The sequence below is a fragment of the Rana temporaria genome, chromosome 2 (genome assembly GCF_905171775.1).
Source record: "Rana temporaria chromosome 2, aRanTem1.1, whole genome shotgun sequence".
Classification (NCBI taxonomy): Eukaryota; Metazoa; Chordata; class Amphibia; order Anura; family Ranidae; genus Rana; species Rana temporaria.
Window position 1 is genome coordinate 112,512,918 of NC_053490.1, and position 13,230 is coordinate 112,526,147.

General features: G+C 44.3%; 1 protein-coding gene across 1 annotated transcript in view; it reads right to left on the reverse strand.

Annotated features, from left to right (window-relative positions):
* The window catches only part of RAPGEF3 (Rap guanine nucleotide exchange factor 3), a 142,235-nt gene that overhangs the window by 77,850 nt on the left and 51,155 nt on the right, over positions 1–13,230 (reverse strand). Inside the window, exon 2 of the mRNA XM_040340772.1 lies at positions 8,122–8,175. Coding sequence (XP_040196706.1) covers positions 8,122–8,175 — 54 coding nt within the window. The remainder of the gene's footprint in view (positions 1–8,121; positions 8,176–13,230) is intronic.

Sequence of the window (13,230 nt, forward strand, 5' to 3'; positions counted from 1 at the left end):
CTGGTCAGAGGAGACTAAAATTGAATTGAGCCAAATACAGGGCAATCTTAAGGCCCATACACACAATCAGACTTTCCGACAACAACGGTCCGACGGACGTGTTTTATCGGACAATCTGACCGTCTGTATGCTCCATCGGACAATTGTTGTCGGAATTTCCATGGAGAAATGTTCGCTGTGCATACTCTCAAACTTTCTGACAACAAATGTGTTACATCGGATCATCCGAGCGTGTGGACACAAGTCCATCGGACTAAAATCCAAAGTACAAATACGCAGGCTCCGAATCAATGCAAACATCAGCCAACAATAGCAGAAGTTGCCTAAAGGGTGGTGGTAACCATGTGGTTTGGTGAATGTTGGCTGAAAAAGTTCTGCCGTGTCCACGGCCAACGCCCCTTCCAAAATCCATGGGAAAGTCTGATGGAAGTCCGATCGTGTGTATGAGGCTTTAGAAGGAAACTTGTTTGAGTCTGCAAAAGACTTGAGACGGGGGCAGAAGTTCACCTTCCAGCAGGACAACGATTTTCTCGGGTCCTCTTCCCGTGTGGCGCCCACCTTCAGGGTAGCCATACCACGGCCCCCCCCGGCGAAATGACCTTCCAGGGAGGGGTGTGCATGCTACGTGGTGTTCCTGGTTCCGGGACCATGTTGGCCCGGAGCAACTGAGCTGTGGCTGGGGCCCAGTGATCGACTGGGTCCCCAATCTGATGAGGTCCTGAGCTGTCCATTCCTGTGTGAGGAAGCTGTTCGGTGGAGAGTCTACCTGAGGAGTACCAAGAGAGGCTGGTGTTCCAAAAGGGCCCTGACTATCCACCGGGGACCAGGGTAACTGGGTGCTGAGAGGCTGGACGTCGGTCACCTATCAGCCGGTACCCATACCAAAACTACCTGAAGGAGATCCGGGTGTCGAATCTGTTGAGGAGGATTTGGGACCACTATTATCTCCATTGTGTTCAACTATCGGGAGGGTCTGTGGCAGAGACTTAACCCCATGTTCGAGTGACATTCTGGCTGCCAGGCTTGTGAGAGGCCTGTCCAGGTGCGCTACATCCACTCTGGCTAGAGTGGTGAGATAGAATTTGTCGTTGGAAGCAGGACTGTTTCCCATTCACCTGGATCTGCTATTCTTCATTTCTACTATCTCTTTACTCTTTACCAAGTTCTACTGTTTTTGCCTGGCTGGGTAATAAAAGCACAGAAAAGGCACCTGTTGTGTGGACATTCCATTGAATATACTCTCATCAAGTACCCTAGACGGCTGAGAAACATGAGGTAACATGCCACCCAAAACAAACCAGCAGCTCCTTCAGGGTAATGCTACACAAACACAAGACTATGGTTCCCTGTTAAGTTTACAGCAAAAAATAAATAACTAAATGCACAAATCCTGGTTGCCTGGCCATCATGCTGACCCTCAAGCTTCAGCAGAGTCACTAACCTGGTATGCAGATATTAAAGCATAATGGATTATAACAGTCAGACGACTAGCATTTTTTTAAGGAGGTCAACAATGACTAATTACTTAGTGTTTCTCCGTGAACAAATTAATTGTAACAAACAATATGTACTGTGTAACAGTCATTTATAGAACCATAACCAGGATACATCCAGTGACAGAAATGTCCATGGACAGTATACTGTATGTGCTATGCAGAGCTCCAACACGTGGCTATCAGATAAAAATAAATGCAATATGTGTGCTGTAGTTACAGGGTGTGTGAGACGTACTATGTTTAAAAAGGGGTGTGGGATCTGGTGAAGAACATGCCAGAACAACCCAAGTCTGCTCTCGACTGCGTGCCTTGTCTTCAAAGCAGGGAAACAATTGTAATCAGACACAAGCCATTATATGTTTTTCTGCTTATACAACCAGTCATAGGGTGCTCACTTCTATTCCTAATCATTTTCCAACATGAGTTAATATCTATTAACTATCATAATATTTGAGCCACTAAATCTTTACTTCCCCATAATGCTTTGACTGCATATGTTTGTATCTACCCCTGAAGCCTGCCTCACCCACTTATGCTGTGCCAAAGTGAAAATTGTAGGTTTGTGGAAGGGGTCCGCTCGCACTGTCCACATGGGGCTCATCAGTGCCCGGGACCAGGCATGGCCACGTTCACATGTCTACGTTAAGGCAGAACCTCAACTTAGAGTTGAGCCGTAAACTGTATGAGTGAGTGAGTGAAAAACTTATATAGCGCGGCACATGCAAACTAAATCGCCTCTGGGCGCTTGTTGTTCCTGTCTCTCTTGACATCAAAAGAGATGAGTTTTGATCTTTCTTCTGAAGGCCAGGTTGTTCTCCTCCAACCGAATGCTGGTTGGTAAGGCGTTCCATAGTTTTGGACCCTGGAGCGCAAATCTTCTTTCTCCTTTGGACTTGCATCTGGCTTTGGGTATCTGGAGCAGATTTTGGTTGGTGGATCGCAGAATGCGATTGGGGTTGTGAGCTTTTATCTTTTCGCAGTGATGTAACAGATAGAGTTTCTCTATGAGCATGCTGTCCCATGTCACTATACACCCTTCCTGTATGTTCTATTTAGGAGGTATACAGCTGAGCCCATGTCCTCTCCACCAGTCTAGTGTATCTCTGCCACCATACTCCCAGCGACAGATTGGGGTCCCACCATGCACCTGGCGCAGACGTCATGCATGTACATGATTAAAGTGTTACTAAACCTACAACAATAAAATCCGTCTGTATAAGCAGTAAAGCATGCTTGTTATTCTCTGAATCCTAAGGGGTTAATTGTGCTCATTGTATAAAAAGGCTGTTTGATCCCATCTTCTCTGATCCTCCCCTTCTTCTTCCACTGTCTCTAATTCATCTTCTGGTAGCACAAAGCCTTGGGAGGCACTCTGCACATACTCGGTTTGACGTGTGTTGCTAGAGAGTTTTTGGGAAGGTGCATGTGATTAGCACTAGGCCAATCAGCACTGTTCAGACGGAGGGTCAGGGTTCATGCAGCCTCACAGGACAGTCAGAGGAAAATGGAAATTCCTCTCACAAGCTTAAACCAGTGTCGGACACTGATAGAAGTCACAAGACTGCTGATGAGAAATCGTATTTAGCAGTTTATATTTACTAAAACAATTGCATTTCCATGTTCTGTGTACTGTGGGAGACCGGGTGTAGTGAATGCAGGGTCCTAGGTTTACTAACACTTTAAGTCCTTCTCTCTCCAGTACCATGTGGCTAGATACATGGGATCTCTGTACTGCAGGTTTGATCCGGATTGCTTTTGAGATACTGACTGTTAAGTAGGGAGTCAGAATATCGACCCCTCCCTACTAGAGGTACTGTCTTTCGACCAGGCTTGAAAAAATTTGAATGCTTTATTGTAGCGCTTGTAGTGTAAATATTACAGTCACATCAAATATATTCCCAGAACCCTAACTAAACTGTCCTGTGCTGCCTCGGCGGACCTTATTGGGTAGCGTTATATACTCGATTTAGTCCTTGCAGATGAATTCCCTAAGAGTGGAGGGTTGGGCGATGCTCCAGGCTACATCTTTTCTTAGACCTGAACCTTCTCGCTTCCCTTGCAGTCATGTGTGTCCTCTATCTGAGCCTGGCCTTCCGCATTTTTATATACCGTATTTATCTGTGTATAACACGCACAGGCATATAACACGCATACTAACTTTAAGAGGGAAGTTTCAGGAACTTTCCACAGCCCCCTGTGTATAACATGCAGGCACAGTTTACCCTCTATTTTCAGGGTAAAACAGTGAGTGTTATACGCTAATAAATACAGTATAGACCAGGATGAAGGGCAGAATCCAAAAAGCCTGGCAAACTGGCAGATCCCCAATTAACCCTATTCACACCTGGGCAATCTAGGCCGAGCTAAAATAATAACCTCATGTTGATATGTAGCCTATGCATCTAGGCTGTTATGTTGGATCTGCGGAAAATTATTTAGGTCTCTATCTACTCTAAAAAAAGCTATTTCAGTCAATGGGTGATTCCAACCAGTGAGTTACCGAATGCATCTCACCACATTTCAGCTCTGCCAAAATTAGAAAATGTTCTCAATTTACCTTAATCTCATAGTTCTTTGTTGTTCACCCCATGCAGATCACACACAGCCCTCATTACAGGGTCAGTAGGAGAGCAGGAGAGTTCATGAAGAGATCCTGCTACCTACACATTCAGCGCAAAGTGGCAGCCACCTCTCCAGCAAGTTATAGTCACCCATTTATGCTCCCTCACCATCCTGAGTAAATTCCAGTGTTCAAAGGTATCCAAGCTTATCTTCCCACGTGACACTGCCTTCCCAGATGACAGAATTCAGGCCTGGAAATTGGTCACACAGGGCACTTACAACAAAGGAGCAAGAGGTCCACCAACAAAGCAGACGGGCAGGGAGGGAGCATGGATGGGTAGGTATAACTTGCTAGATTGATGGATTGTCAGCAAAAACTGTAACTTTGCCCTGAAAAAACAGGTGACAGCATAGTCTGTATTGTGCAATGTCATTTTTAATGCATTGCCTATCACTTTCAAACTTAAAAGGTGGTTTAAAAACTGATTGGTGGCTGTTAGAAACTTGTCAGTACTGGCATTTTTCACATCAGTCTCTCTGTAAGTGAGGAGAGGCAAAGATGTTAACCCAGCAATACCAGCATCATGGGCAGGTGTGTTATAAAATCACCAAATAATTGGAAAAATAGGGGGATGGAATGGTGCACTATGGCAGGGATGAAAGTTCAAGTACTGAGCAGGCAAACTGTGCTTCCTGTATGAATTAAAAAAATAACTAAACCCAAGAACAGAATTTTAATATATTGCAACTTGTAAAAATTTGCTGCATTTGTTTTCTTTTTTCAGCAAGTGCAGAAAATACCAGTAGATCTTGCCTAAATGCAGTGTCCTTGTCACACCTAGTGGCTGAACTGCAAGCTTTAAACAATGTTATCTTATGTGTGCAAATGAATAATACTTTGATCCTCTGTGTAAATTATATGCATTTAAATCCTCCCCCCACAATCATTAAGAATATATAAGTTAATGATTATGAGCAAAATTGGTAAAATCTCCATGTCTGTGCCTTTTTCTGTCGGTATGTACTTGCTGTCACATAACCACAATCCCTATCCTTGCGTAATATAAGGGTGGCTGATAGACATATCTATTTAGTCTTGGCAGCATAATTTCTGCAAGTGAAGTACCCTGCATCACATTCCTGTCAGCTCTCTCATGAATGAGGAATGAGCGTCCTCATTCATGGGAAAGCATGTACAGTCTTTAATGGGGCAAGACTGCTCAAGGCAGGGGCTTGGTCAGCCAGGGTGTGATCAGGGTCGAGTGGGGCAGGGGAAAGCAAGGCTTTGCTGTGCTGCATGAACAGACACCAACAATGGTACCAGGAAGTGCCTGTGAGCAGCCACCTTCAGCTGCAAAGGCACAACGTTGTCGGTGAAGGAGAGGAGTATTGCTAAATGGCTGGATTCAATGGATGTTTCTAATCAGACATTTTGCAATTCGAATAATGTTCAGAAACAAAAAGTTTATTATATAATTCATATAAATAAAGAGTTTTTTTTTTTAGTTCTAACTCGAATTTCAAGTGTTTGCATGCTAAGTTTTATTTTACTGTAACATTTACGAGTATTTTTTACATTGATATCTTTGGCTTTGCCTTCAGAAATATGGAAGAATAAGAATAAGGAGGAGAACCCCCTTCAATAAAAATTTAGGACTTTACGAGCTGTGTAATTAAACGTGAGGTAGCATAATTAAGATGAATTTTTGTTTTTTGTAAAACAAACTTTATTCCATATACATAGTAAAATAGCTTGTAGGTCAAAGTGACCATACCAATTATCCTTTAAAAACATCCAACCATAATAAAACAGCAATGTAATGTTGAACAACTAGCAGTAGTTGATATTCATGGTCTCAGATAGTTTTTTCAGACACATTTTACAGACCATATCTGCTTCATCAGGAAAAATCTGTAAACATCATCTACAAATATTGCCAGATTCTCATGTTCACTGTAGTCTAAAAGGAAAACCCACAACCATATGCCAACCAGCCCCAAACTATGCCAGCAGGGAGCATCCAACTGGGCACTGGACCACCTAAGGCAGAAACAGAACCCCCGACTGAGCCCACCATGACAGCTAGTGAGGCATGAAAACAGGCTACAATCAGTAACTGTAAGGCCCAGTACACACAAGGAGACATGTCCGATGAAAACGGTCCGCAGACCGTTTTCATCGGACATGTCTCCTGGGAGCTTTTGGTCTGATGTGTGTACACACCATCAGACCAAAATCCCTGCGGACAGAGAACGCGGTGACGTAGAAGACACCGACGTTCTCAAACACGGAAGTGCAATGCTTCCACGCATGCGTCAAATCAATTCGACGCATGCGTGGGATTTCGGGACGCTTGTTACACGTCATAACCAGTGGACATGTCCGATTAGGTGGACTAACCATCGGACATGTCCGACGGACATGTTTCCAGCGGACAAGTTTCTTAGCTTGCTAAGAAACTTTTGTCCGCTGGAAACCTGTCCGCTAGGCCGTACACACGGTCGGACATGTCCGCGGAAACTGGTCCACGGAACAGTTTCAGCGGACATGTTCGACCGTGTGTACGTGGCCTCACAGTGTTTAATTACACAGCTGTTAAAGTCATACATTGTTATTAAAGGGGTTTCTCCTCCCTATTCTTTTTCTACGATTATATTTTTGGGATGTGGCTGTGGATCAATGTTCTAAGAGTTGGTATACATATTTTTTAAGAAATATAGTAATATCTTTGTTTCAGACTGATGTGGTGGCTTTATATCTATACGTTACACAGTAGCACCCCAATGCACTTAGGCAACGCATTACAATGCATGGTAACATACACCCAGGCAGTTCACTGTGTTGAAAATGTTTTTTTTTTTTTTGTTCTGAAGCATTGGCATGTAGGTGGGGTGCAGAGCGGTGTGGCTGGAATGACACACTGAGTTCCAGTGCAATGAAAGAACTTATACTGAAATGATGCAGGGACAGTTCACCAATAACCTGATGGAAATGCAGCCCAACCGGGGACACTCACAGTTTTAACAGTTTGTAGAGAGTGGATTGCAGCCAAACTGACAGCATCTGTATAGAGGGGAGGAACGCAGCCTGACTGTTTTGTGCCCAAACAGGCAGGTGTCCAGAGAAGTTGTGAGCCCTACGTTTTTCCTCTTGGTCAGGAACCTTTCCCTGCCGCTAATACTGTCCCTGGTGGGGTGCTTCCCTACTCACCTACCAACTTGCAAAGGTGTGTCAAACCAGGGAGCCAGGGCCTTAAATAGCTTCTTGCTGACCCAAGATGGCTACCAGTCAAATGAGGCAGCAACATCCAATTGGATGTTTGCCCAGAGACCCGGGAAACTTTAGAGGAACTATGTTTCTGTTGACTTCCTCTCCAGCTGCAATGCCGCTGCGAGAGTGCATCAACTGCAGTGGTGAAAGTAGACTGCACCTTCCTACAGGCATCCCATTCAAATGAATGGGTTGCCTTAATGCAATGCATGTCAACATGGAACATAACACACTTTCAGATCAGCCCCCCGCTGCTGCTTCTCTCTTTGTGACAAGTTCGTTTCAATGTTTGCCATCTTTTGTGTACTAACCATCGGTTTGGACCTATCGGGCAGTGGTCCATCGGTTCGATTTTAAAGCAAGTTCTAAAATTTTTGACCGAAGGACAACGGACCGATGGGCCATACACACGGTCGGTTTGGACAGATGAAACTGGACTTCAGGCCGTTTCCATTGGTTTGGACCGACCGTGTGTACGCGGCCTTAGATTCTTCCTCATCTGACTGTAGTTCAGTGTGATTTTTAATAATAACAGGTACAGGTTTTTTGAAAATTTATTTTGTTGTTAGTTATTGTATTATGTGAGAAATGTATTGACGCAGACCTGAAAATGTGCTGAAAGGCCCACTTTGTTTGGAGTGTACCCTTCTGCTTATCTTTGCCTCCTTTAAATGGTTGATATTTCAGACATTGATGAAGCAGGGAGATACTCACCTATCAATGGCTCTTTCTCAATAAACAGAACAATTCTTTAGAAGACATAACCTTTTCACAAAAAGAACACTCTGTTACCTGCTTCACTGTTTGGCTGTACTCCTCCCGAGATTCGGTGTCAGTAAGTGGAGTCTGAAAGAAAGAAAGAAAGAAAGAAAGAAAGAAAGGAAATCTTCATTATATAATAGACAAGTAAAACAAGACATCAGTGGAATCAAATCAAAGGATTTTCAACGCCTTAGAGAGTCTTCCAAGGAGCTGTCAATCAAGAAGGAACGCCCAGTCCTGCAGCCCATACCCGGAAGCGGCGGAGAAGATGCATCTCGTAAACGGGTAAGTACGGATCATATTTTAAAACAAATAGCCGATTCTCCTAGACAAAACAAGCAGGAATCTAAGGGGAAAATGTGTAAGCTATGGGTGAACCTCCGCTTTAAAGGAGAAGTTTGAGGTTTACATTAAAAAAAAAAACATACAAACTCACCTTCATGCTGCAGCATCGGTCTGATGCTGCAGCTGTCCATCACTGGCTCTAAGCCTGAGAATTAAGCGATCACATGACCGTTGATTACTCAGTTCTCTCTGCCAGTCACCGTTCTCTGCTCTACCCCTCCTGCACTCATCTGAGCACCAGGCTGGAGAGGGTGTAGGCGTAGCTGGCTTCATCTCTCAACCGAGCACTGAGAGCTGGAGCCTGCTGTCTTTCAGGCAGCTAGGTGGATCCCAACAATATGCTCAAAATCCTTCCAGAGCCTAGGGGTCACAGGATAGCACAATTAAGTTCACTCCTGTGACCCACAAAGAAGTATGGCCAAAAAAGCTTAGGCCATACTTCTCTTTTAAAGATGTGTAGACAACATATTTAAAAAAATCTTGGCAAATTGTTTTGGTCCTGTGTCAGTCTAACATCAGCTCAAAACAGTCATTAGAAATTGGTTGACAGTTGCATTTGACCCGCAGCTGAGCTCCTTATGACCAATATTTAATCTGTTTCAAATGGGTTTTTGCGTTCCCATAGGCTTATATAAATAAATTGCAGTGCATGTAGTGAATGTGTATGAACTCCACCGATTAGTTATAGGTACCAGATCATCCACCACCACTAAATATGAAGCAAACGCTTACCAAGAGGGTGGACCTCAGAGCCTAGAAGTCATCAACGCAATTAAGGTTTTTAGGAGGTGCTAGCGGTATGTTTAGGTATGATAGCTGCATTCTTCATGGGATATATGCATTACAAATCTATTAGAGTAATATAGCCAGATTCAGAGACGTTTACGCCGGCGTATCAGTCGTAACTCTGAATCTAAGCCGTCGTACATTTAAGTGTATTCTCAAATTGAGGTACACTTAAATGTAGCTAAGATACGACTGCCTGCTCCGTCGTATCTTAGCTGTCTAGTTCCGCCGCCCGCTAGGGGCGCGAACGCTGATTTACGCCTAGAATGCGTAAATCAGCGAGATACGCCTATTCACGAACGTACGCTTGCCCGTTGCAGTAAAGATACGCCGTTCACGTAAGGCGTTTTCCGGCGTAAAGTTAGTCGAACAAAAAGCTGGCCTAGCCAATGATAAGTATGGACGTCGTTCCCGCGTCAAATTTTGAAATTTTTACATCGTTTGCGTAAGTCGTCTCAAAGTTAAGCCAGTCTTTCTGAATCTAGCTAATAGTGTTAAAAAGCTGCCACAACCCGATTTCAGGCCAATAAAATGCTGTAGCCTAAGCAGGGACCTTGAAATGGTTTCGATCACTTTGTCATGTGCATTATCATAATCAGTATTTTAGTGTGCTACATCACGTTTTGCCATTCTTACAACTCCAGTCAACACGTTTTTTAGGTTTTATGTTAAATCAGAACTCTAATATTTTTTATTTTATTTTTTATATGACCTCCCTGGACAATTAAAACAATATTGCCAATTTCTTGCTTTCTCCATGCCCCAGCACTGTGCTTGACTTCCTCCTTGGTCCTTGTTGAGGGGATTTTGCCTCATTGCCTGTTCTCTCTGGCCCGGATTCAAGAAGCAATTGCGCTTGCGTAACCATAGGTTACACAGCGCAATTGCTTACTTGCCCCGGCGTTACGAATGCTCCTGATTCAGTAACGCCGACTGCAGCCTAAAATCTGTGTGGCATAAGGCTCTTATGCCACGCATATCTTAGGCTGCATTCTTGCAAATTGCATACTAACACCGATTCACAATGTTGCGCGAGCCCTGCGTACGCAATTTACGTCGTTTCCGTACGGCGTGTTTAGCGTAAGGCTGCCCCTTCTAATAGGGGCAGCCAATGCTAAAGTATACCCGACGTTCCCGCGTTGCGACGTTCGATTTTGACGTAATTTGCGTAAGTGATTCGTGAATGGCGCTGGACGCCATTCATGTTCACTTTGAAGCAAATGACGTCCTTGCAACGTCATTTGCCGCAATGCACGTCGGGAAAGTTTCCCGACGGAGCATGCGCTCTACGCTCGGCGCGGGAGCGCGCCTAATTTAAATGATTCCCGCCCCCTACGGGATCATTTACATTAGGCGCCCTTACGCAGGGCAAATTTACACAGCGCACACGCAATTTACGGAGTTACTGCTCCGTGAATCGCAGGTAGCGCAGTAAATTTGCGGGGGCGCAGGGCAAAAACTTTGCCCTGCGCCTCCGCAAGAAAGGGGCAAATCTACCTGAATCCGGGCCTCTGACAACCATTACATAGGAGGCGTGAGCAACTATCAAAAGACAGCAAGTGGAGAGATTTCCATCATTTTATGTTCTATCTTTTGAGTGAGAAGAAATTTCCTCAAAAACAGTAGCAAAACAAAAGTTGACATAGGTTCTTCTAACTCTTAAGCCCTGTACACATGATCGGTTTGTCCGATGAAAACAGACCGATGGACCGTTTTCATCAGACAAACCGATCGTGTGTGGGCCCCATCGGTTTGTTTTCCATCGGTGAAAAAAAATAGAACATGTTTTAAATTTTTCCTATAGATAAAAAAACGATAGAAAAAAACGATTGTCTTTGTGGAAGTCCACGCATGCTCAGAATTAAGTCGACGCATGCTCGGAAGCATTGAACTTCATTTTTCTCAGCACATTGTAGTGTTTTACGTCACCGCGTTTGGACACGGTCTGAGTTTTGACCGATGGTGTGTTGGCAAGACTGATGAAAGTCAGCTTCATCGGATATCCGACGAAAAAATCCATCGGATTAGATTCCATCAGATATCCATCGTGTGTACGAGGCTTAAGTCAGTCTATTCATCAATAAACACACTTTTTGCCTGAAGTTGGACATTGAAAACAGTTGACTGAAGATGTAAGGCATCCCTATCAGTTGACAATGACATGGACAATTTTCCAGCAGGAAAGTAAGTAAACATTGCACCGAAGCTGATACAAACATTGCTTTCTTCTACAGACTTATTTTATAAGGTCACTGTCGTACCTTTCCTTTCACCAGCTGTCACCTGGAGGTTGACTTCCACCTTGGTAAAGCTGTTTGCAGAACAAATACGCAGACTGATGTTATGAGGTGGCTAAGCCAATGCATAATAGGAATCTTTCTATCAGACATGATGTAATATTGTAATAACAATTACACCTCCACCTTACTTTCAATGCTTATACTAAAGACTGATGGCAGGCTAGTGCTGAGTATGTGCTATGGTATGACCCACTAGGGCTTTCTTCTTCCCTAACATATACATATAGCTTGTATGTACAGTATCTATGTAGAGAGAGGCAGTAACTGTCTACAAACCTATCTGTATACATATAAACATTGGATGTTGACAGCAGATAAAGAGCAACTGCTCAACTTTGTCACCGGTGATTTACCTTCAGAAGTTGTGTATATTTAACCACTTGCTGACCATGTCACAACTATATACGTCGGCAGAACGGCACGGCTGCGCAAAGCAACGTATATATACGTTGCTTTGAATTTCGCGCCATGCGGGCGCTCATGACCCACCGGCCGCACACCCCTGTCACAAGCTCTGTGACCGTGCGACTCACAGACTCGATGTCCACCGGTGTCCTGCGATCGTATCACGGAGCTGCAGAACAGGGGGGGTGCCTGTGTCTTCTGCTCCCTGTCATCGGGAGCAGTGATCAGTGTTGTGTCACAAGTAGCCCAGCCTCCACACAGTTAGAATCACTCCCTAGGACATCTGACACTTTTGGCGCTATTTTGGGACCATTCACATTTACACAGCGATCAGTGCTATAAATATGCACTTATTACTGTGTAAATGTGACTGGCAGTGAAGGGGTTAGCCAGAAGGGGGCGCTGAAGGGGTTAAGTGTGTCCTAGGGATGTGTTCCAACTGTCTGGGGCGGGGCTATGTGTGTCACAACACTGATCACCGCTCCCGATTACAGGAAGCTGTGATCAGTGTCCTGTCACTAGGGGAAATGCTTGTTTACATTAGCATTTCCCATTCTTCCTCTCTATGAGACGATCGCAGGCATCGAGTCCGTGGGACTCGCGATCACACTCACGGAGCTCGCGGCGGCATGTGCATGCCCACAATGCCGCGTCTTAAAGGCATTAAAGGCGACGTACAGGTACGTTGATCTGCCTGTATGTGCCATTCTGCCGACGTAAATCGGCCCTAAGCTGGTCGGCAAGCGGTTAATGAACAAAGTATCACAGTGCTGGCAAATAATACAAGACGGTCATCAATTTTCCTCCCTTGTCGATTGACTCTGTTTATTCTAATTAGATCTAAATTAAAGTGACTGTAAACGATTACCGTGTAAAACAACCCTATTCAGTTTAACATAGAAATAAAAGGCAAAGATCTGGGGGGAGGAGAAGCAGCAGTACACTGAGTTTCCCAGTGAATGGCTGTGCAGCAAGGGGGGGGGGGTGTCAGGACAAGTCTGATTGTTGGAGGAGAGCACACTGAGATCCCAGCATAGCTAGAGAACTGACCACGATGTGTTTTTCTGTTCAGTGTGGTCAGTTTTTAATAGGAAAGCAGAGGGACTGGCAGGAACACCAGGGATTTCACACAAAGGAAGCAATACAAAGAGAACAGAATACTTTCTCATACAAGTAAATGGTACAACAGGCACCAATCAGGAATATAAAGTGTTGGGGTAACAAACGCTTTAAGTCTAAATCGATCAGAAGGGAAAGTATAGTTTGCCTATTTGATTATTTTAATTAAATAGCACATTGATAG